At 50.0% G+C, this 25,517-nt stretch overlaps 1 protein-coding gene and 2 pseudogenes across 1 annotated transcript; all 3 read right to left on the bottom strand.

The window, feature by feature from the left end:
* Nucleotides 1–142: 142 nt before the first annotated feature.
* CTDSP2 (CTD small phosphatase 2) lies at nt 143–23,934 on the bottom strand. The gene is made up of 8 exons (XM_011382908.2): nt 23,523–23,934; nt 9,387–9,535; nt 7,834–7,872; nt 7,309–7,410; nt 6,694–6,750; nt 4,338–4,430; nt 4,044–4,229; nt 143–3,863 (listed from the first exon to the last, which is right to left on the bottom strand). Exons 1-8 carry the CDS (start codon nt 23,584–23,586, stop codon nt 3,738–3,740), a joined length of 816 nt encoding a protein of 271 aa, XP_011381210.1. The 5' UTR covers nt 23,587–23,934; the 3' UTR covers nt 143–3,737.
* LOC111732808 lies at nt 5,275–5,393 on the bottom strand (annotated as a pseudogene).
* On the bottom strand, nt 9,553–14,628 carry LOC111732802 (annotated as a pseudogene).
* Nucleotides 23,935–25,517: the final 1,583 nt, after the last annotated feature.

Below are 25,517 nucleotides of genomic sequence, written 5' to 3' on the forward strand. Positions count from 1 at the left end.
AGCAGAAGCCCAGTGCTGTGTCTGCAGCTGGTCTCCTCAACATGGTACTCCAGCTTCGTCCTGACAGGAGTTGCAAAGGGAGAAGGGTGTGCCCAGTAGGCACCGAATGAACAGCAGGGTCAGGAGGCAGCTCATTCCTGGATGGATTTTTTAAACCCGCTTTTATTAATTAATTGTAAGTAATACAAATATTCCAAAAATATAAACAGACACTTAATGGCGTCCTACATTTCAAGTTTTTGAATACAACAAATTTATCAAACCATGAATCTGTAAGCAAGGTAGTCAGAATCCCACAGCCCAGTCACAGTGGGAAGCAGATTCCCCACCCTCCAAATGGCATCTTGAAGGGGAAAAGTGGCAAGACATGGAACATGTCAAACTTGGGATAACTATAAGCAAAGAAGCTCATGGGGCCCCAAGAGGAGGGGTAGGCCCGACAGCATTAAAGGAATGGGGCAGTAGGCCAGACCCTCTGCCTTCCACCCCTTGCTTGAATGCAAATATTTACCAGCATTAAAAAAAAAAGTAAAAACTAAAACCTCATTTTACAAAACGTGACTGAGGGACAACAGTGGTAAAATAACCAACTGAAGACCTAAGGGGGAAATAGGCTTACCTTTCTCAGATACTTGGCCTGGCTGGGACACAGAATGCAGGACAGCCTTACAATGGGGCCGCCCTACTGAAAGAAGCCTCAGCAACAGGGTAGGTGTAGCAAAACAGAATAGCATCCATTTCCCAGGGAATGAATGCCTTTAGATTCCCCATGCTTTTTAGCACAAAGAAGCTTCTGGGCCACTGTTAACAGAGGTGAGTTTATACACTTACAAAATGGTCAAAATCTTTGGGAGGCAGGAGAGAACTAAATAGAAGATCCCAGGTTAACCGAAGGCAAATTTACCCAACCTCTCTATAATAAGGGACCCATGGGCCTACAGAGTGTCCCCTCTACAATGTGCAGAGTGGAAACTCTTACCTGACCCTTTCCAAACTGGTCCTGTGTCCAAAGCTCCCCCTATGAGAGGGACACGAACATCAGGCTTTTGATTTAGAAGCCTAATCAGAGAGACACACTGTGTCCCTGAACAGGCACCTTAAAGAACTGAACCTGGCAGGTGGACAGATTCCTGGCATGGCTTGAATTGGTGCTGACTAGGCACAGTGGCCCACTGCCTCCTGAAGACCAGCCTCAAACGGGAAGGGCTGGTGGGAAGCCCTTGGACAGATCCTGGGGTGATCTCGCTCCCTCCCTGTTCCAAAAGTGAGTCTGGCCTAATTCCTCTCAGGAGCAATCAGAACGTACCCTTACACAGTATGAAACTGGACACCAGGCAGCACATAAGGCTCGCTCTGGTCCGCACGGATGGACCCTGTTAAGATTTGGCCTCGTTGCTTCTCCAGCGAAGAGGGAATGGCATTTCTGTTGAGGAACTGCAGGTGGGCAGGGCAGGGTTCTGACAGAATAGAGGCATGTAGAGCAGGGGTTTCATGCAGAAGCAGCAGGGACACTCCTAACTAGCTATCCTGGGCTCTGGTCATGAGTCACACTTGGACAAGCCTGATAGGAAAGGGGCTGGCACAGGCTCTTCCTTCACCTGGAGGAACATGGGAGACCCAAAGGAGGGCAGAAAGAATCCTAAAAACCGGATCAACTTAGAGCCTCTTATTGCTTAGTCAGAAAAGCTTGGCTAGGCCCAGATGGCAGAAGACTTGATCCAAGGGCTAACCCTTAGGGTGGGCTTTTGGAGAGAGGACCCACCCACAATATTAGGATGGAGGCCTAGGCCAGAGCCTTATGAGTCAGAAACTCCCATTTCCTTCAAGGGACATCGCTCCTGGCTAGCACCAGATCCCACTTCCCCCACTGCAGCAGGACCCCATGGACACCGGGAATGAGGCTGGAGGAAATGACCACATGGACTTTGGGGGCCTTCCTCCACGTCTGTGACACCAAAGGAGACTAGGCCTTACAACCTTGGCAAAGCAGGGAGATGGCACGACAATGCAGGCAGCCAGCTACCACTCAGACCACCGAGCTGCTACTCCATCACCCAGCTTTCTTGAAACTGGTTAGTTCCTCAGGCTGGACCTAGTGTGTGGAAACTGAAAAGGCTAATGGGGATGAGACCTGAGTGGGAGCTGTCCTCATACCTGAAGTGATGTACAAATGCTTTGTGACATCTGCCTCCAGGGAAACCAGAGATGGGGGATAGGAACTCCCTCCCATCCCAGAGAGAAGGAGGGAAGAGAGGAGAGAACCCCACCCAGTCCAGGGGGAGGTCACAATTAAGGCAGTGATGCTGAGCATAAGAGGGGGCCTCTTGTGCTCTTAATTATAGCAGCACTTCTTTTGTTTTCCATCCTGGGGAAACTTCCATTTTGTGACTAATTTTTAAAGCATTCACTATTTTGAAACTTTGAAAGCAAGAAACACACAAAGCACAGGTGTGTGAAGGGCTCATCACACCTTTTACCAGAGGTGGACTGCATGTGCGTTAGCCTGGCAAGGTAATGATGAGAACACCCACTCCACTCCCCCTCAGAACAAGGAGGAATGCCTCTGAGGCCCAGGAGAGAAAAAGCGACCACCAGGAGGGATGAAGATGGAGCAGAGCAGCTCTGCACAGGCCAGGCCCTGGGGAAAGAAACAAGGGGAAAGACCCCTGCCAAAGAACAGGAGGGGCAGACAGGGGGTGCACACCCTTCCTGGACTTTGGAACAAAAAAAGTACTTGCACCAGCACCAGCAGCGGATCCCTGAAGAGCAGACTTATGGACAGTCCCAAGCTCAGCTGATCTACATATAAGCGAAGGGGACACATTCACGCTTTTGGGATTTTCCTCTTTTCTGCAACCCCAGTGCCTCCCACATTCACCTTAAGCCCAGGACTGCGGTTCTGTCACAAACAAAACAGGTCCAACACTCCATGTTTAGAAAGAGAATTTTAAAACAGAGTCAAAAGAACAGAAATCGGTTTTCTGCCCTCTGCCATGGCAGGGAGAAGACCTCCTTCCCTATGTGTTCAAGACTATGGCTAGGTGGTGAGGAAGGTAGGCCCGAGCCTTGGGGAGACACAGAAAGGGCCCATGCCTGGCACTCGGCTGGAGGCAAGTGCAGCCCTTGGGCTGCAGGACCTGATGGCCACTGGAACTACCAGTTCTAGAAACAAGCTTTCATCTTCTAGACATGTTGTCTACCTGCAGCAGCTGGCTGGAGAAAGTTTTCAGAAAGGAGGGTGCCCAGAGCACCGGAAGGCAGCCTCTGACCCTTCCCTTCTCCTTGGCACAAGGCTTACACACTGGGAAAGGCCAAGAGTTTGGCAACGGAACTCTGAATAGTCTTCATCCCTATAGAGCTCAGTGGCTCTCCGGATGACTGGAGAAGAAACGGACTAACTTGGGCAGAGTTATCTTTCATTTCAGCTTCCTCCCCAATGTGAAACTTATATCCTGGAGCCACAGTTCAAGGCCACACACACACACACACACACACTCCCCTCTCCCATCTTCCCATCTCAGGAACCCAACTCAGGGAGCAGGCAGCTCCAGGTATCAATGGTCTGACATTTGCCCACTCGGCATCTAACCTGTCCTAAAGCTCTTCCCCATCACTTCTATTTCCAGGCCCCATTTGGTGAGATGCTCCAGCTTCTGCTCTGTCTGTCAGGCTGATCATAAAGGCACAGTGTAGGAAAGTCCCCTGTTGGGATGGCCGTTGCTTGGAAGCAGGGAAGACTAAGGGGCCCGCAGCTGCCCAAGGCTGGTGTAGACATCCTCTGCTCCGCTCAGCTCCTCAAAGATTGGGATCAGGTTCAGCAACTCGGTGTCTGCCATGTCATCAAACCAAGACTGCACAGGCACCTGGGGCAGGGAAAAGGCGGCATAAATATCCTGTCAATTCTTCCTTCCCTTGCTCCAGAGCCCGAGGCTGGCTGGGTCCACCTGGGGAGGTGTGCTCCTCTGATTCCCCTGCCCACTCCCTCTCCCCCTGTGGCAGAGACTCTCCCAGTCCCCCAGTGTGGGCACATCTGAACCACTCACTGCATTCTCTGGATGGAAGATATAAGAAGCCGGTGAGTTGTCCAGGATGAGGGTTTTCCTCAGGTCCCTTCCCAAGCGGCTGAGGTCCTTGACATAGCAGCCCTGGTGGAACACACAGGACTCACGGAACAGGCGCGCCCGGAACACCCCACACCTGTCCAGCAGATCCGTCACAGGATCAGCATACTGGGAGAAAAGAAGACACTTTTGTTTGGATGCAGTCCTAGTTCCCCAGTGGCATCCTGGGGACCTGCAAGGAGCACCCCTATAGCTGCCCCACCTGCTCCCAGGTACCTTGGCCAGGCTGGCAGTGAAGAGAACACATTCAAACAGTTCCCCCATTCGTCTCAGGAACTCATCCACATAAGGCCTCTTGAGCACATACACCTGATAAAAAGCAGAGAGGCTTGTTGGAACCATTCCTGCGAGGGTGAAGCATCGCAGCACTGGTCATGACCAACACTTACACGAAAAGCAGCAAGTAGTTGCAGACCTTCCTTTGTCCACACTCCTATATCTCAGGCTCTGGGACCACTTGGCTGGAAGCCTTCTGCCTCACAGGCCTGTGCACTAGTAGCACTTCCTCAAAAGGCTTCTGCTGGCTCAGTGGTCCCAGCCTTGACCCAGCTCAGGAAGGAAACATGCACCTATGTCCCGGGAGCCAACAGTTTCCGGCGGCGAACCATCAGCTGCCTCCAGAAACAAGTAATCAAGAATAGGCCTCACAGATGGAAACAGCCTATCCTGGATTACTTGAATCCAGCCACAGCCTCTGTGGAAGCTTCCTGTCCTTGGCTCTGGCAGGATAGTGTGTCCAGGTCACCATCAGGCGAGGTCGCAGATACTTCCTGAAACTCACGCCCTCAGCTTCTCTGAAATGCACCAGGGAGAAGTGACTTTTCCCCATGAACACAGACTACACACTCTGCTGTTTCTTACGCTAGCGCCTCCACCAATTTTGTTTGCTCCTGACGAGACACCTCTAACACGCGTGTCTACCTTTCATTATTTTGCAAATTTTGGATTAAAAGGTTCACTGGCTACATGTCCCTCTGGTCTGCAGGCTCTCGCTTCCCTGCCTCTGGGCTCTTTCCCTCTCACCCAGCCTACACTGGCAGTAGCAGAACCATTCTTTCTTCTTCTTCTTTTTTTTTAGGTGAAGAAACCCTTGGTTGACCTCACAGATTGCAAGGACCTTGTCAGCTTACAATCCCTTATTTTTTATTGTTTACGCCTACAGCACCTGATATTCCCAGCTGGTCTCCCATCCAAGTACTAAGAAGGCCCGACCCTGCATAGCTTCCAAGATCAGACAGGATCGGGCTTGTTCAGGGTGGCATGGCTGTAGACACTAGTAGAACCATTCTTTCAAAGCTCCTTTTATCCATGTCACTCTCTGCTCAAGGAGCATGCGCCTGCCATGACTCCTGGAGGTGGCCCGAACTGGCCACCAACTCCCTCTTAGCTCTGCAGCAAGAACCCACTGCTCCAGGTAGCCATATCTTGGCTCCCTATCGTTTGCCATTTCTTCAACCTTCGAGTCTTTCCCGTTCCTGGCTTTTCATCAGGCTTGGCATCCCTTATCATTCTTTACTGAAAACTTGCCTTCTGCAGGTAGCCCCCCTCATTTTATTTTCATCCCCTTTTTGTCATTCATGCTCCTCCTTAACTAGGAGTTCAGTTTATATTTGCCTGTTTAAAACCATGTGTTCATCTTTTCCCTGTGGGTTCTGTACATCTCTACGTCTTCAACTAGATTGTAGAGGCCCAGCAGTTTAAGGGCCAAAGTGGCTCTGTGTAGGGGCTGGCATTGGGCCTGGCAGAGAACCTCAGTTGGGATGGGGGTGGTGCTGGTAAAGAAAGCCTCTGATGGACTCAGGATAGTGACAACCCATCAAAGCTTCAATCCCCATTTCCCTACAAGTAACTCTACTATTTGACTAGGCTATGCAAGCAAGTATCAGGGCTACAAGGTCCCTAATGGTCCCTGACTCCAAGGCCAGATGGTAGGCCTTCTCAGCAAGCGTTTTCAGTGAACTGTTTTCCACTACCAACACCACGTGATCCTTAACCCTGGACTCAGAAAGTTATGTGGGGCTTGATCTTATTTAGATTCAAGTGCTCTTTACTTTGACAGATATGTACTGAGCACTTACTGGGGCATCCAGTATAGGAACCCAAGGGAAAAGGAATTGGAGAAAGTGTCACAAAGGAGATGCCTGAGCTGGGGAGGAAAGAATTCCATAGCAAGACAGAGTTGGTAGGCATGGAGAGGAAAGAAAACAGCTAGTACTGGTTTCCCTGCCTGGAACAGGCAGAGAACCAACTACTTGGGATTCGAGAAAATGTAATTAATCGTATAATAGTGTTGGTCACACTGGGTGAGCAATAAATGACAGCTATTACTATTGTTAAATAATAACAATTTCCAACAGCTTGGCAGCAAAGAGAAAAAAGGTAAAAAAGATGACAGCTAGTGGGGGATGACGGGCTGAATATTTATTTTAAGATGAGAAAGCCTTGAGTGAGAAAGGTCCCAATGAAAAAGGAGAGGCTGAAGTTACAGGAAAGGGATCAACTGATGGAACATAAGAGAAGAGCAGAGGACCCTGAGCCCTCTAGGCTGGGTGTGAACTGGCAGGCAGCTTACCTGATGAGTGGTCCCCTCGATTTCTACAGGCACTATAAAGTCAGCGTTGTTGATTGGCTGGAAAGAAGAAAAGTTAATGAGGTCAGAGTGGTGGAAGGAGACAGGAAGACTGCTACACCCCTGTCCCTGCCATAGCCCAATGCACTGTCACCTGTCAGGGGGAGGGAAGGACTCCTCCTGCCAGCCAACTAAGTAGTTCTTACCTCAGTACAAGGTGTAATAGCCTCTTTGGTTTTATCTACTTACCACCACCCCAAATTCTACCTGAGCTGAGAGAGTTTCAGGGCCTTCTTGAGTTAACAAACATCTTGATAAAACGAAAAGGGGCAAGGTCCAAGGCCAATTCACCCCTTTCTGTTTAGGCCTGCCCTGTACACCGCCCTGGCGGCTCTCTGTGCTATGTGACTAGCGGGCAGCTGGTAGTGCTTGAGGGGAAGAGGGGTTCGTATACAACATTCTTTGGTGCGGTTTCAAGATATCTGTGATGCTAGTGTGGCCAAAATGCTAGAGGCCTGACCACCCCATTCTGATCACTCTTCCAGCATCAACTTTAGGCCACCAGGCTCATGAGAAAGACCAAGACAGGTATAGGAAGGGCTCCAGACGTCGAGTTACCTTAAAAGAGCTATGCACAAGGGTTTCATCCAGGTCAATGACCACACAGATCCTTCCTTGATCTTGTTCTGTCACCTCTGGGAGCAGGCAAGTCCCCGGGATCTAAAACCAGAGCCAGGCTGCTGAGATCTGCCACCAAGAAAGCCCAATTGTTCCCTCAGCAGAACTCCTGGAAGAGCTGGGTTCATCGAGGAGACGAAAAACCCCCTAACTTCAACCCAGGAGAGGCGCCGCTTGAAGGCCAAGAGGTAGAAAAAGAAGAGACAGAGTTGGCTCCTTGGCCTCCCACTGGGACTATAAAATGATTTGGACATTGGAGATGGAAGCCAGGGCCACTCTCCCCCACCCCAAAACTAAAAACCCTGTACATAGTAGGCCTTCAGCAAATATCTGGGACAAATGGCCTCTCAGGACAGGGAGGTAGCCAGCCAGACACTGAAGAATAAGGACATCGCCCCATGGGTTGGTTAGCAGGGATCATGGGGTCTTGGGCTTCTGAGCACATACGAGGTCAGATTCACATACCTGATAAAACTGGTACTGGAGACACTGGAGCAGATCAGACTGCGGGAGAAAAGGAGGCTGTCAGCGCTGACTCACCAACACCTTCCCTGACCCATCCAAAGCCCACCGCTTCTGCCTCAGGCCTGGAGGATAAGACCCTAGTGCCCTGGAAGGTCCTCTTTTGTAAGAGCTGGGCAGGAAAGGCCAAAAGTTCCTTTCCACATCAGGCCTGGTGAAGGGTAGAGAAGACAATGTCCCTGTTCTCAGTGGCCACTGCCTCTCAGTTGGACCAACCAAGGAACAGAGAACTCAAGCAGGTAATGCTGAGACAAAGAACCAAAATCAGAACTACTCACTGTAGTGGTTTAAGCCTCTTGATTAGTTCTAGAACCCAGGCTTCTCTCTGAGAACATGTATTTTCTGTGCTCTCCTTGCGGGGATACATGGTGGTGGGGGCGGGCGGGCACTGAGCCCCTTGAAAACAGAAGCCAACGTGAACCCACACTACGGGTCCCAAAACCCACAGAGAGTGCAGAGAGATCAGAATGGGTTCCCTGCCTTTTGCTAATAATAAAAATGTTGTTATGGTTGTAAAAAGTAGTAAGTATTCTTAATGGAAACTCCAAAGAAAAATTAAAATCCTAGCATTTAGAAAAACGTAAATTGGCATTTTAGTGTATTTCTTTCGCGATTGTTTTAACAGTCTTTTTTCTTCATAATATATAGTTTTGCATTCTGCTTTCTGGCTTAATGTTGCAATTCAAAACTTTTCCATGTTACTGTGAACTCTTTGTAAAAGTCAACTGTCTAGTAATACTTTATTGAACCATTTCCCCTGTTGAATAATGAAGTGGTTTTTTTCATTGATGTTCACGTCGTTAGCCTGCTTTTGAGAAAGGAGGACAGCTAGACCTTGGTGTTTTGGAAAGAAGTACCAATAGCACTGGGGGCAGAAGGATTTTTGGTCAGAGCTGTCCCTGCCCCTGAAATGCCAGACACGTCTACTGGTTACTGTGAGGATCAAAGACACCCATACATTTCCGATGTTTCTCACAGGTACAGGTGAGCATGCTGGAAGGAGTTATTAAGTGTGTGGAAGAGTTTCAATTCATTGGTTCCCTGAAAGTCAAGTAACTGAGAAAGTAGCTTCGCATAGTGAATAACAAACAATAAATATAGGATTTACAACCAAAATGATGAGCTGGAACCCTGACACTAACTCTTTAGAGGCTATGTAAACTCTCTGAGGGAGAGGATCCTGTGACTCTCCTTGCAGGGCTGCTATACAGATCACATATTATGTGTAAAGCACCTTGCACAGCTCCTGGAATCTGGAAGGATCTGAACTGCAGAGGCCTTCCCAAACCAGAGGGACATCTGGATGGACCACACCACAAATGGGAAGCAAGAAGAAGAGAGAAGATAAACCAACTATGGGTCCATTGGAAAAAAGGGCTCTCTTTGGGCCCAAGGTCTCGTGACTTCAGGCAAGGCGGCGTGCCCACTTGCCAAGGATGCAGGGACCCTACCAGCAGCCCCTTCTGGATGGCATCACGTCGCCCTGATCCAGCTACCTTAGCAATGGTGTTGGCTTCCTCCTTGTACGTGGAGAGCTCAGCGGAGGAGCCTGACTGGCCAACATGCTGGGCATGAAAACAGCAGAAAAGGGCCTTGAAGATGTTACGTCCACGAGGCTTCTTAGGAGAGGACTTGGAGACCAGGCCTAGAGCACAAGAAATGATGAGGCGTTAACTACAGGGCATCTCTGTCCACAGGCAGCCCCCCCAAACCTGGTGCCACAACCCCTTTAGTCTGTAATCTCCACCAGGAACACAGCATGTGCTTGGCAAGTGACCAAATACAGTCAACAATAAAATGTACACTCCAATATCTTCTCTTTAGACAGAAAGAGCAAGAATTCCCACTCTTTGGTTTGGGAAATGAGCTGCAGAGAATCTCCATTTTATGGGGGCGGGGGTACTCAAAAATGGGGCCAGGTATAGAATCCAGGTATTGTCCTGCTCTGGCAGCAGCACACTGAGGGAACCTTCAAGATTAATTCACGAAGACACAAATCCTCCCTGACTGACACCTATTCCCAGAAGACTACCCATTCCAGACAAAGGAGTAACCTAAATCCTTCCCTTTAAGTTAGTGGAGCTGCAGTTCTGCTCAGGGTCAGCTTCTCTAGGTGCTCAGTGGCAGCAGAACTGAGCCCAGAGTAGATACAGCAGAGTAGAGAACAGAAGACACGGCCCCAAGGAGGCAGTTATAGTCTTCGTTTACACCCCTGTCACCTCCCTACAACTCCAGCCACTTTCTTTAATACCCCCTCCCCTAATCTTAAACCACAGGCCGATTAACCCCTTGGTACACACACATCCAGCACGGGGCTCTAGGCTGATGCCCCTGCTTCCAAAACTGTATCTGCTTAGTCTTGACTTGACAATTTGGGCTTTGGAAATACAAAGCCATTTTAATAGGAAGCTAGGCAAGGCAGCCCCAGAAAGGCCAAACTCATACAAAAATATATGGGCATTACAGGATCAACCAGAAATGGATGTCAGAATACAGTATCCTTCTCAAATTCCTTTTGCTTTTTAAATGAACTGTTCTGGTAACTGTTGTGTGAGTGGGAACACAGGAAGGGTTGTGTGGCGCCAGGAGGTGGCGCCATGCGACTACTATCAGAATGGTCCTCTGCCACAGGTCTCTCCAGGCCTGGGCAGGAGATGGGCCTAAGGATTAAACCTAACCCATTCCAATTTAAAGCACAAAGTAAACTACTGTGCAGGAAAAGAAATGCTGGTAATGCTTGTTTTTGTGGAGAAAAAACACAAACAGAATGTGGCACTGAGGACAACTTTCTCCATGTTGTTCCCTGTGAGCAGCGAAAGGGAAGACAATGAGGTAGGGGCCACCTAGGAGGCCCCATCCCACCCTGGGTCCTCAAAGCACACACTGCACTACTGAGGTGGCCCTTACAGAAGTGGCGATGGAGTTACTGGTTGGGCTGCTTGTGCCCCTGGAGAGGAGGAGAGAAAACTCTCTTCCCCTGAACTAAAGGTGAGGAAATGGCTGCTGAAGAACAGTCAGTTAATTGGCAGGCAGCACCAACCCAGGACCACCGACTCAGCTCGGACTCAAAAGAAAGCTAGCGGGCTTCCTGCAGGTGCAGGCTGAGCATTCCTGAGGGTTGGTCAGTGGGTGAGTCCAGAGCTCTTTCCCTCTGCTCCCTGGGTTAGGCCAGATCCCTTGAAACTGGTATGACCATTAGAAACCTTTTAGAAAATAATCAGGCCTCCTCAGCAATTAGCCTAAAAACCTGGATATCACTCTCGAGTGCTTGGCCCTGGCAGAAGAACCAAGATTCTCAGGGGTGGGGATTTTGTCGTGAAGAAAGGTGCACTGCAGACCTCCCCCAAGGCCCCTGTACCAAGGAGACAAACTTTAGAGCACAGCTCAGCACTTAATGACAGCAGGGTAAGAGGTTTCTTGGATTTTTCCTCCTTTTTTTTTTTTTTTTATAGCACAACTTCTATATTTCAAATGGACAAAAAATTAGGATCATTTACAGTATCTTAAGATAAACTGCCTTTGAATGGGAGCTTCCTTTCTAGTACTTTGAGGTCTAGTACTTAACAAGATATATCTAGAAAATTTACTACTGTGGAAAATGAAGACTGCTTAAATCAAATGCGGGGGAGGGGGGCCTGTGGTTTTTCTTTTTGATTAATTGCTGTAACACTGTTCTTCAGGCGGCTGAGGGAGTTTCATATTTTCTTTAGACATCATCAGGGGCCGAAACTCTTGCAAGACAACTTTGATGCTATGTGAATTCTGCCATTTTGCTAGCACTGATGTCGCTCTTGGGTCCACCATTCCATTAGAACTATTAACTCCGTTCATATTAATTTTTGTTACAAATCTTACAAAGGAGTGTGCTTCTGGGTATTGAGGTCCACATTCTATTTTCAGGCTGTAAATTCAGTTTTCATAAGTTGTTCTTGGAGGCCCAATTGTCATCCCTGTCCATCTTGTAAGTGTCATGTTTTCGTCATCTTCTAGAACCCAGCTAACTGTGCCATCATCTCCTACTCCTTTCTGGCCTTCTTCGAGTTCTTCCAACAGTCAGAAATTTCGAGGGACTTTTACTACTGAGCCCGTGGTGGCTGCCCTCTTGCGTTGCTGTCCAGATTTTTCCTACTCTTAATAATCTATGTAGAAACTGGAGGGGAAGGACAGCTTCACCAACTGCTTGGATGGCCCACATTCAATTCCAAGCCTAGGGACTCAAGCAGACGCTGACACAAAGCTCCAAGACCAAAGCTGAACTATCGCTTTTCCTTTGGTTTATGGTTTCTTCATGCAGAACCACAATCAGCAGCTTAACCCAGGCACCAAGCCTTTCCTAAAGAGAGGCCGTCAAGAACGCACTCAGCATCTTAGTGACAGATGCTGTGAAGGCTGAGTAATCCTGAGAGGCAGGGGGGTGAAAGGGGCAGCTGGCTGGGGCCACTGAGAGGGCCTCGCTGGTGACCACTGTGGGAGGCCCAATAGGCAGAAGCGCTTTGGTCTTAGGGAGCTTGGTGGGGTGGGGCTGGGGGCTCTTTGGCTTGGTTTGGACTCTGCAGGAGATAAGAGTCTTCTCAAAAGCACAATGTGACCAGGCAGCCCCCAGGCCTCAGAAACCATAAATGCCTTGAACTTGGGGGCAGGCTCTCAGAGCAGAGAGAGGTCCTGGGGAAGGTACTCGGGACCTCTAATAGCGAGGTCAATACCCCAGACATCCCTCAGTCCTTCTTTGGGCAGTCTATCCTCCTTAAGTTTATAAACACTGCCACTAAGAATCTATCAGGGCCTCTTTAGCCTCCCTCCAACATGGCTGCCTCCTGACAGGGCTTGCAATGGCCTCTGCCGGGTATATTAATCAGCCGCCAGCTCTCTGGGTAGTAGGTGCTCAGTTAACTTTGACTGGCTGAGTGAATGCCTCCAGGGGCCTCCAGGGCCTGTTACTTCTACAGAGCCAGGACCTATGGAAGCCTTCACTCACTCGTTTTCAACAGTCCAGAAGAGTCTGACGCAGAAAAGGCTCCAGGTATGTGAGAAGAGGAAGGTGGTCTCTGAAGAAGCTGAGAATCTGAGGCAAGTGATTTACCTCATTTAATCCTCACTACAAACCCATCTGTTAGCACGAATCTCATATTTTCCAGAAGGGAAACTGAGCAGAGAAGTTAACTAACCTGCTCAAGGTTACATAGGTAGGAGGAGAACAGAGCCAGGATTTTAACACAGGTCTCCTTAGACCCAGACCCGAGCTCTTAGCTACTACCCCATGGGGCCACCAACAGCTGAGGAGCATTCTGTGCGTTTTACTCCTGCAACAACTTGGTTGTAGAGAACTCTCAAGGTCTCTTAGAAAGTTTGCTCTACTCCTCTCTAGCTGGGCCGGTAAAAGTTCAATCCTTCTGTGTTGTTGTCTTGATCAGGCCATGAAAAGAGCAAGGGGTAAAATGATACAAGGCTCTGGGATTCCACTCCAGGGTTCGCCTCATCCACACTCCAGAGCTGCACCTGCCCTGCCTGGCAGTTACCTCTGGGAGATCAAGAGGACCATGGGGGAGGGGAAGGAGCTGAAGCTAGGAGCTTTGGTGCAAGACTTGCTTTGTTCAGTGGGTTTAAGGGTGAGGGGAACACACAGCAGAATGGGATCTGAAACTTGTGTCAAAGAGGCTTTCGAAAGACTCCTTTCAGCCAGCACTCAGCATTGTGTCCTTGACAGCCAGGTGCAGGCCACCCCCCACCTCTCTATGTGTGATGGGGAGGGGTGCTGTCCTCCCCAGGAGAACAACACTGGACACAAGATTTATAGGCCTGTGAGGGACTCATTGCACAGTTTCCTCAATGAGGGAGGGCAGGATTCTAAAGGATGCCATGTAGCCCCATAACCAGCTGCTCTCCCTGTTCCAAACATCTGGCTTGGGGCTAGATGTTGGAGAGACCAGCACGGACCTAATGGGGGGAGGGGGGGTGGTCGTGTGGGCTCTGGCTTAAGAAGCGTGCAGGTGACTGAGAACAGGGAAGCCAGGCCACCCCTCCAGTTCACTGCTGCAAGGCTTTCTACTGAGGCAGTGTGTGAAGAGAAGGGGGAACACAAGAAGTATCCCCCATTTTTGAGGATCACTAGGGCCAGGGGCCAGGCTCTGCCAGTTACTGACTCAGCCACACAGCCTCTTTGAGGCTCAGTTTCCTCATACATTAATTGGGATAACAGCAAGATCTCACTCCTGACTGAAAAGATAAACAAAACTTACTATCTGCACAGTAATGCATTGTGCAAACTAAAGCTAAATACTGTGCTCACTTTAACTACCTAAGAGTAGATGACTACTACTTGACATCATTGTGGGCCTCATTCCAGGAGGACAGCAACAGGAGATCAGAAGCCCTCCCACCCCTGGCATGTGGTTGAACCTCAAGAAAGAAGATATAAGATGCCAGAGGAACTCTGACCATGAGCAGGTTTCAAAAAGTCAAAACAAGCCCTATATCTTCTCCCAAATCCACTATGAAAGTTGGTTTCCAGCTTGTAAACTCCCCAGCTGGTATTCTGCTAAAAGGAAAGCAGGTGAGGCTGTTCCACTCAAGATAAACAATTCCTTCTTCCCTATGTCCACCACCACTGTTCCCAAGAAGCACCAGGGTGGATGTTATTTGCCTCTACCTCTTAAGACACTTGTACACACACACGCATGCGTACACACACACACACACACACACACACACACACACACACACACACACACACACAGATGAAGACTGGCTTTGCCAGGACAACACTATTTTTAACCTTCTTCTGAAGGTCAGGTTCAGATATCACCGTTGCCAAGAACACAGCTTCGAGTCCCAGCAAAGGAACTCCTCACACATCCGCCTGGGATTCAGCAGAAGTTCTCAGGCTATCGGATTATAACAAGCCCATTCACGTACGATGCTTTCTTGGTTCATTCCTCAGAAGAACTTTCTTCTCCACCATCTCCCATCCACTCACAGTAAAAAATTTAGTTTGACTATCACTATAAAATGGCCTCTCTGAGGGGGCCTCCCTCCCCTTAGCTATTGGAGGAAGGAGAGTATTTGGAGCATTTCCGGCCCTTCTTGGCCAGCTGCCTGGACCCTGCAGCCAAGACATATCTGACTGGAGCTTTCCATGGAGAGGAGTCCTCCCAGGTCCTCAGCAAGGGGCATCTGTGCTTTGGCTACAGACAGGCCCTATAGTGCCAGGTGAACGGAAGGGCTCTTGGACCAGCAGGTGAGTCAGCAGGGGAACAAGAGGGTGAGAGATACCTAGACATTCCACACACAAAAAAGCCTGGAAATAATGGGGAGGGTGTACCAGTTTCCACAACGCCCAAATGCTGACACTGTTCTTTTCAGGCAACAAGGCAGGCAGGGCCTCACCCAGCTCAGTATCAGTTCCCAAAGTTCCGAAGAGCAGCTGTGACTCTGACGGCATGGACCTTTCTTTTCACCAAAAAGGATTTATATGGGAAAAAGGATTACATCCTAGTACATCAAGCCATGGTGAACCACATGCACAGAGAGTGAGCAAGAACAGCATGGATTTTTAAAAAAGTAGTTCCAGCCACACTGTTTGGCTTACGCCAGCATGTTCTACACTAGTGCCTTCCCTGAGGCCAGCATCCGGGCCAGGCAGTCCTACCCACGCAGAAGTCTCAATTAGTTCCCCTTCTCTGGGCAGGATAGCTCCCTGCATCTCTCTAAGAAAGAATAACTTCTTTCAGTTTTAAGTCCTTAATGCCACCTGTTACTGAGGTGAGGATGGGAGTCACAGGTCACTGGCTACCTTGCCTCCTTTAGCAACCTAATCATGGATTTCAACATAGTGTTTCAACTTTAAGGACTTTCCCTCAAGAAGGACCCAGTTTGGGGAGCAAGGGATTCCTAACAGTTTTTAAAACATGATCAAGATACTCTATCAATTTCAGAATCAGCCTTAAAAGAGTTATTGCCCAAACATCCTCCTAGACAATTCTATCATACTTTAAAAACATGCTGGAGTAGGGGTGGGGTTCCCAGAAGCAGCAACAGATGGACTAAAGATGGAGGAAACATTTCCTCACAGGTGTGTCAGCAGCAGGCACAGTCTCAGCTCCATGCCAGAGGGCTCTTGGTGGATGTCAGGAAATGAAAGGATGGCCCACAGCCTCGGCAGGCTGCCTTGTGCCCCACGCAATGCCAGCTAGGGCAGAGATGTCATCTTGGGGGACTGGAAGCCATAGCTGCCCACCTGGAGCCTCCCACACTCCTTAGGGAGGTACTGAACAGGCCCCTGTGGGAGGCTGGGAGGCTGGGAGGCTGGGAGGTTGAGAGAAAACTGCCAAGCAGAACACAAATACCCTCTTGGTAGCTGTTTCAGCCCCTGCCTCGGCTCTCTGCCCCCGATTCCTGGAATGCTTGGATTTGGTGGAATACTCAAGAATCCAGTGCCTCTTTTCCCTCCAGCTATGGAAGCCTGCTTTAGGTTATACATACATGCATGAGTGTGAAATGGAGAAAGAGGAGCAAGGGCACAGGACAAAGCAAGGGACCCTCAACCATCTCTCCTCTGACCAGTGAACAACAGAGTGATTATAAAAGACTGTGGACTTGGCTTTAAATCCTGGCTCTGCCACATATAAGGTGTGTGGCCTTGGGCCTCAGTTTCTTCATCTTTAAAATGGAAAGACTAACATTTCCTATTTCACAGAGCTAAGAAAGTTACAAGGAGCTTAGGGTATGTTCTGGCCCATTCAGTAAGTGTCACCTGCTTAGTCATTAAGAACAAAGCACTCTCATAGCCATATCTCAGTCTCAATCTCGAAATGTGTACACTGAAAGAGACCAGAGATTTCGTCTTATTCCAGAGGTCACACAGAGGTAGCAGCAGGGCTAACCCCAGGAAATGGCCTTTCCGGTACTCCACAAAAACCAGTCACAGTCTCTTTTCACACACACACACACACACACACACACACACTAATTGAGACTGGCCAACCAGTTCCTTCCTTCCTTCCTCTCATGGCTGGCCTCTGCAAGAGGACTGGAAGGAGTCAGCCAAGGTAGGACTGCCAGGGAGAGAGTCTGTCCACCTCTAGGGACACTCATCTGTTCCTCCCACACCCCTAACCTTCATCTGGAATTAGCCAACCAGCATAGACATGTCTACCTGGAGAGCACTGAGCTCTAAGTCGGCATCTGGCTCTGGCCCCACTTCAGCCTCTCGAATAGCTTCATGGTACAACTTCTTTGTGGTTCAGTTTCCTCACAGGTCAACTGGGAAAGGTCTACGCCCTTACAAGGTAACTTCAGCTCACCTGAAGCTTGAACTCAAAGGCACTCTAAGTAAACTGCACAATGCCAATGTGAGGCATTGTGGGTCACGGTTAAGGCTTGGCTCTGGAGCCTGAGTCCTGGCTGTACCAACCAGCCACATTCACTTGGACAAGATGCTTCAGCTCTCTCAGTGGAGGTTTTTCTTATCTGTCAAGTGGGGGATAATCTCACAAGGGCATTGTGAGCATTAAGTGAGATGCTGATATAAAATGCTAGGAACAGTGCTTGGCCCATGAATCTGTGATCATTACTTTGTAAGTGAGGATCATTACTCTGTCCATTCATACCAAGAAAAATTTTAAGACTCCCTTCTAGGAGCCAAAGGACCTTTAACAAACAGCAAAAGTGGATTCCTCCAGGGGACTCTTCCTGCTCAGGGCTAACCAGGCAGTTGGGGCCACTGCTGTGCTTAGCTGGCTCTTCTCCAGGGACACCTGTCAGAATCACAGGGAACATTTGGAACACGCACACACCCGGCCCACCTGCTTATGCTCTGCTTCAGTAGGGCCCAGGTGAGGTCTGTATTTTTAGTAAGTGTCACAGGAGATTCTGATTGTGTCCTTGGCTAAGAACCAATGTCTAAAGATTGCCAGTGGTCCTTGACTAACCCTTCCAGGACTGAGGGTGATTCAGCCCGAGTCCTCTTGGCCTCTTTCCCCACATCTCACTGGCTCAGTATCTCTGCAACTCTCTGAGGATTTGTGTCCCACGGTATGGTTTTCTTTTCTAGGGGCACTTGCTCTACTTTATTGAGTCAAAATACCCAAGCCTGCAGTCTCTTCCTGCAGACCCCTATTCCTGTGAAAGAGGGGCCCGAGCCCCATTCTGCTATGGAAATAGAAGAGCTGGGATCCACCATCCTGGGAAATGCTTCTATAGGCCCACGTTATACATTTTGACCTTTCCCATGGATCTGCTTGGTTCTCACTGGGGTTGGCGCTACATTTGTTCCCCAAGAACAGTGCAGTTGGGAAAGAGTAAATTCTACAGGATGCAAAAGCTACTCATATGTCAAGAGATAAAAGAAGGTATTGAATAAAAATAAGCAAAGTCTGATGGGGTCGGGGGACTAGGAACACCTGGGAAAAGAAATGAACTGTCAGGAAGTCCACTCAGAGGTCAGGTTAAGGCTGGTAAGTAGAACAGGACGTGTGCACCTCCTGCCTAGGAGGAAGCTGCCTGCTCACTGGAGTTCCCATTCTGTAGGTACAGACCTGGTACAGGCACACTCAGACCTAAAGGGCTGGGCACTTTGCTGGACAAAGAAACTCTGTGTCAGTTGACTTCTGGTCCAGAGAGGGGTCCAGTTCTAAGTCAACTTCTCCACTTTGATTTCCACTAGTTTCTTCATAAGATTTGCATGTTAATGAGCTCATCTGCATCCCAGGAGGGAACTATTCTTCTATTTCAGAAGAGAGAGGGAATTGTGTCAGGGCCACACCCAATCCCATGTCTCCAAGACAAGCGAGTTAATTCTGTGCTGCCACAGCTGGACGGCCTGAGACAGGATGAAAATCAGTTTAATGCTGCTTTTGTGCTTTCTCAATGTCGTACCCCAAAACCACAGCAGCAGAGACACAGCTTAAGAACATTTATTTCTCTTCAAAACCCCACTTTGTTTTTCTCTCCTTGTTACTAGAATTTCCTAAAAGAAATCTGAATCTCACTGGGTTCATAAACACTTAAAGCGAATGCAGACAGTAAGAGAATGCATCTTAGTTCCATCAAATCTTCATTATATTCATTTCTGAGAGGCCAGCAACTGCTCAAGAAAGTTTAGACTTCAGAGACTCTTCACAGGATGTGCATGGCTCCCTGGCCTCCTCCCACTCCATACCCAGGTGCCAGATAGAACTACAAAAGCCCCAAGGTACATGCTACTCACATTAGTGCGATAAAATCCCACCCCAAGTCACATTGGTACAATGAAAGGGTCTGTACAGCAAGGCTGTTTGCAAGTCTCGAGGCTGATCCTTCCAGAAAGCCCAGTGTCCCCCTGTCTTTAACAATAAAACCTGACATGGCTGCGAGCTCTTTGTACTGAGTCCTGGGGGAATAGAGGAGGCATCGAGTAGTAGTGGTCTACTAGTAGTGGCTTACATTGGCTAGTAGTGGTTTACACTGGCTAGAAATGTAACTTTACCATTTTAACAAAGTCCAAGATCGTAAGGGATTCAAAGGTCCTACAGAGAGGATGAAAGGGGACCTCTCTATCACCCAGTTTCCATAAGATCCCTATAGTTGAGAAGGAAGGAGACAGGAACAACATCACTTCTGCCATCTCTGGAGAAGTTTTTCATAATTTTCAAGTCCTGCTCAGTTGAAAGCTCTGTAAGTCAAATTTAGCTGTGTAAAAAAGAAGGACCTTAACATTATAAATCACCTACTAAGAACCAGGCATTATGGAAGTAAGATAACAATATTCCTATTTTACAGTCAAGTCACTGAGAACACTCAGATCTGTAGAGTCTTATTGTGAATAGGAAAAGCAGGGATTTGCACCCAGGCCTGAAGCAACCAATTTTGCTCCTGGAAGAATTCTTTGAACTAACAAAGAACATTGTAACTGCTACCCCTTGCCTCCCCACAACCCATCTCAAGATGAGAATAAAAGACAATACCCTAAATTACCCAAAAGCTGGCAGGTAGAAAGTTGAGAACCATAAAGGAATATACATTTGTATAAAATTTGTATGCAATTATGTAGTCTTTCTTTCCCATACTTAGTTACAAACACTTCTATTAATGAATTCTCCACAGAAATGCTGGGAACATCAATTGACATTGGCTAGAAATGTAACTTTACCATTTTAACAAAGTCCAAGATCGTAAAGGATTCAAAGGTCCTACAGAGAGGATGAAAGGGGATCTCTCTATCACCCGGTTTCCAACATTGCTTCTGCCATCTCTGGAGAAGTTTTTCACAATTCTCAAGTCCTGCTCAGTTGAAAGCTCTGTAAGTCAAACTTAGCAGCAGAACTGCAAACTCCCCGCCCCGGGATGTTAGGCATTTCAAACTGTTGCTGAGTTAGCAGCACTCCCTTGAGCACACACAAGCTCAAGTCACCACACAGGCCCCTACCCAACTCCCAGATGGGGGGAGGGGCAAAGCCAAAGGAGGCAGAGGGGTGAGCGCCTCAGGAGCCACAAAGAGGCCAAGACCCAGAATGGGCAGAGAGGGAGAGGAACCTGTGGAGCAGGAGGAGCCAGCTATGAACAGACACCATAGACCCACACAGAGCAAGCTAAGGAAGAAAGCCCCAACAGGACTCAAAGCTTTTTCAAGTAAAGGGCCTAGCTACAACTATAATGAAAATGCGTCTGAGCTTTTTCATGAGAATAAGGCAAAATTTCTACCTCATGGGGAGAAAGCAAGAGGTAGAAAAACTTGCCACCATCCTAATTCTGAGGGATGATCAGAACCTGTTCTGTTCCATATCTGAGAAGGCATCATCACCCTCTACCTGAAAAAAAAAGGGGCGTCAAGTCTTATGGAAAACAAAAAAGGTCCCTATTCCCCCAAAGGACAATGGGGTGACACCCTCACCTGGTGCTGCAATAAACAGCCATTCTGCTATTTGGCTTTGGCCAAACTATTATCTTTTCTTTTTTACTTTTGATATTACATACAACCTTGCCCTTGCTGTACAAGAAAGCCATTTCACCCATCTGTCTGTGAAGATGATCCAATTTTGGTCCTTTTATCATCAATGTTTTCAGCAACTTTCCTCTACTGTAATTACTTTTGAATCATCAACAGACAGCCAACCTTAAAGCGGAGAAGAGAATGCTAAAAAAGAAAAAGAAAACCTGCAATGGCAAAAACTTCACTACAAAAACACTCAAACTAGGGGCAATTTGTTTTCTAGAGACTTATTTATTTATAAACTGCCTTGCACTCCTTCCTCTTTATCCAAAGGGAGGAAGGCCTAGAGATGGGGTGCTGTGGAGGAGGAGGGCAAGGAACTCCTGAAGGAGCTAATTAAAACACTTGCTCCCCACCCTCACTTTTTTTTCCCCCTTAAAAATGCAGGATTTGCTTGCAAATGATAAGGGAGACTCAGAAAGTTGACTTGCTGGTTGCTGGGTGCCTAAGCCGCCCTGGAAGAAAGTATGCCTTCTCTGGAATGTAATCAAATTACATGGGGAGAAAGAGACACCCATGGCTGCTGGCTTAAGAATTCAGATTCCACCAGGGATAAGCCTGAAGGACAAACCACACAAAAAAAGGAAATGAAAAACGTTAACTCCAAGAAAATCCAACCAGCATCAACAACTGAACGCTGTCATGAAGCCAGATGCTTTGCTTTCTGCTGTCATCTATCCTTTTCCCTGCCTTGCCCTGGTGGATAAACCATCTAGCTCAGATTTGTAACGTGCCCCTTCAGCAGTACAACATTCCCTCACTCCTGATGTGCTGCTCTCACCCAGAAGGCACCCTCCTGAACCCCTTCAGGACAGAAGGACCTGAGTGGGGAAGCAGAGGATTGTTTTTCCCCTTTTTCATCAAGGCTGCCCCCTCTGGAATCCTTCTACACCCCAATTTCTTCAGCTCTGGCTAGCTCTTAAGAGTCTTTTCCTGGAGTGGGGTTGGGAAGAGAGTGCAAATCAGTAATAAAGCTATCAACAGTAAAGCTACCCTCTTCAACCCTCAGCACAGCTAAGTAGCCAGCACAGGGGTGAAATTGCAGCCTGGGTCACAAAGCTTGGCTAGTGATGTAGCCAGGGGAGCAGGGAGTCAGGGGCTTTTGCAGGGACGGGGTACAGGGGTTGGGATTTGAGCAGGCAAGGCTATCCCCTTCCCCAGGGCAGGCTTATTAAAAGGGCCAGTGATGCAGAAAGCATACACTGCTCCCTACCCCTTCCACCCTGGGAATCAGGGAAAGGCTGACGCCAGCAGCCCAGCTTCTTTGCCCCTAGGCAAGTTGGGGGTGCTCCTTGGGACCGTGAACCCCAGGAATAATTGATCTGCTGACTAATGTTGCCAAACAAGGGAATGTGGGGCAACACCGAGGCCCCGCAGATGGCCCCCCACCAGGCTCTAGGCTTCAATGTGCTAAACTGCAGAACTAGCCCTTTACGGGTAGCTCTGAGGGGGCCCACCTAAGGGCATAAACGCTCGGAATATGGTCTCTCCAGCCTCAGAGCCAGGTGGCCACAGTCCGGGAAGTTCTCCAGAAAAAAAGACGCTAGTCCTTACTCCCCTTGGAAATTCTGTCCGTTATTTTAGACACATTCCTCAAGGCTTGAAGAGGAACGTGGGGGAGGGGTAGTTTCGGGGCCTCCACGGCGACCAAACTCAGAGAGATTCCTACCCTCGGGCTCCGACCTTTCCTCCGCCCCAAGAAAGGCCTCGGCTTCGTCCCGCTCTGGTGCCCAAGCCCACCCCAAGGAGGGCCCGTCACCCCACTTAGCGTCTCCATCTGACCCTTAAGAAGGCGGGGGCCGCGAGCCGCTGCCCACGGAGAACTCGCACTTTTTGTTGCGCGATTCAGAAACACTCGGGGTCTGATGCCATTCTGCGAATTATGTAACCAGGGACACGGCTCCCAGGCTAAACAAACGCGGCTCTGTGAGCAGCGGTGGCCCCGGGGAAGCACACCGGGGCAGGGAGGAGCTCCGGCTGGGCCTTGGGGTCGGGCTGGTTTGCTCAGCGAAAGCGGCAGAAGGCGGCGGGGTAACAGTCCCAAGCCGCCGAGGTCCCAGGCTCAGCGTAGGGCCGCAAGAGGGCCAGGTCGGGTCTGCCAGAGCTCGGCCCCTCCCCCACAGCGGCCGCCCCCGCCTCCGGGCGGTGAACTTGGTCCCAAGTCCCGCCGGACGCCGTCACCGCCCGCTGCTTGAGCGACCTCGGGCTTGGAGGGTGGGGGGCAGGAAGTGCTGGACTCCAGTCCCGGCTCCATTCCAGCTGGAGACCCCTCCGTGCATATCCGTAACCCTCTCCCCACGGTTCTGGGGCAGCTGGGCATCGTGGTGCGAGAAAAGTGACGACCCCACCCCCCAACTCTGGAGGATAGGACTCAGTGGACTCTTGCTTCCAGCGCCTAACCCTCAGTCTCTCTTCTCGAGGGGGAGGGGTGCAGGACGGGGTGACAGCTGCGCCGATGACGCCCCTCCCCCTCGGGCGCCAAGAACCCGGGCCCCGCGCAGCCCTCACGCGGGTCTGGGTGCGGACCCACACACGAGGGCGGATGGACTAGGTCGGAATCGTCCGCTCTAAGCCGGGGAGATCAGGGCCCCCGATTTGGGTTCGGGGCTGTATTAGCCCCCTCCCCGCCCGGGGGCGGCTCAAAGTTTTTGGAAGTTGCTGCCCCTACCTTGCTTGGTGAGCACCAGGGCGTCTTCCCTCCGCGCCTGGGTGATGATGGAGCCGTGTTCCATCTAACAATCCCGCGGGCCCGGGCTGGCTGGGCGGGAGGACGGGCGGGCGCGCGGGCTGGGCTGGGCTGGGGGGCCTGGGCGGGGGCCCGCTCCGTCTCCGGCTCCCGAGACTCGGACTCCCACAGCTGTTCACATCCCTGCTCTCGTTCCCTCCCTGGGCCCGGAAGGGAGGCAGCCTATACGGAGAGCGGGAGGCCCGGGCAGCAGCTCCCCCGGGTGCCCCCGGCCCCGATCCCCCGGCGGCAGCTCCGGGCTCCTCAGTTTGGGTCCAACATGGAGAATCCGGAGCGAAAACAAGAGGAGGAAATGGGACACGGGGCGGTTTCCAGGCTCCCCCCTCCCCTCCGTACTCCAGATAAACAACCCGCGGCTGCAGCGCCCACCCCCGCGCGCCTCCCGGCTCAGGACCCGACCTCTCCAAGGCCCGCCGGCGCCTCCCGTTGCGGAGCACCGTCCCAGGCCACGGCACCCTCCACCAGCGAGCGGCCGGGGCTTGGGAAGATCCAGAGCTTTGCTATTTTGTTACTGAAAAAGCGAATCCCCGAGGGGGGTGGGGTGGCGGGCGGGCAGGCTGGCAGGGGAGACTTGAAACCGCTCCGGCGCTCCGATTGGCCTTCTTAGAGAAAAGGGGCGTGGCCCCTCCTTACTATGCGGTGCGAGGACCCAACAACATTCCAGTCGCTACGGCCCCGCCTCCGGGCCACTCCCCCTTCGCCCGGTGGCAGCCTCCCAGTCTCCTCGACCACACCCCCTTCCCAACTACTTAAAAGGACACTCCAAAGCTCACGTTTCCCTTCTCGGTGCTGGGTTGTTCCCGTTTGTGTTTCTCTGCTGGGGTTACTAGGGCAAGCCACGAAGCCTAACCCAAGTCGGGCCAAGATGAGAGGACCCGGGGCAGTTCTCTTACTTCCTGCTTGGCTCTCGAATCGTGGACCCGCTATTTCACATAAAAGAGCACAACCATCGAATCCTGAAAGGGATGTGTGTGGAGGCGGACGCAAGACAGAACTCCAGAATATCAGAGCTGGAACTGACCTCGTGATATCTGACCCCATACTTCAAATGAGATAAGAGATGCAGGGCTTTGCTTAAAACCGCTTCCATTCAGGGCTTCCTCCCTTCTCCCTCTCCTCCCAGCCCGGGCTCCCTTCACTCCCTTTTCCCCCATAGTACCAGCTTCAGTTAAAGATAGGTGGAGGTCTCTTAGGGGAAGAGCTTCAGCCCTTTGGACTCTTGCTGGCCTCCCTCTTTGCTCTTAGGCCCCAGGCACCCTCTGCTGGCTGTGGCTGCAGGACTCCTATAAGCCTGCTTAAGACTAGGTGAAAGATATTCACTTGTTCCCAATAAATGAGAGAGAGCTCTAGAAGGGCAGATTTCAGCTCAATATCAGGTCTTTTCCAATGAGCTACATCTATCCACCGGTGACAGACTGCCTTGGGAGGAGGGGAGCCGTTCAAGTCAAGACTGGCAAGAATGATGTAGAGTGAGATTGTGCTGTGTGATTTCTGAGCTAATTGCAACCCTAATATTCTATGATTCAATGGAACTCACCCTCCCAAGGAAGAAGCTTCCAGAAAGGTCACGTCTTCTCTGGTCCTTGGCAGGAGGATGGGGGTGTTGAGGCCGCTGATGGCTTTCCTGCTACAGTCCCCTTGCCCAACATGCACCAGGTTTCACTGGTGGTTGGAGGAGAAGTAGGTCACATCTTAACTTGCCAGGTGCTATTGAACACCTGTTCCCCACCCTCCTTCATGAAGACAGGTGAGGTTGTATGTGTACCTACCTATGTGCCTTAACAGTGCTCATGGGTGTCCGTTCCTTCTGTTCCCACACATATATACACAAAACCTTTTTATATAACACTATTTTAATGGAAATGCTGTATTTTCCAAAATGAGAGTAGCTGTTACAGAAGATCTGAATGATGCTTA

This window comes from Pteropus vampyrus, unplaced genomic scaffold, assembly GCF_000151845.1.
Source record: "Pteropus vampyrus isolate Shadow unplaced genomic scaffold, Pvam_2.0 Scaffold493, whole genome shotgun sequence".
NCBI classification, from domain to species: Eukaryota; Metazoa; Chordata; class Mammalia; order Chiroptera; family Pteropodidae; genus Pteropus; species Pteropus vampyrus.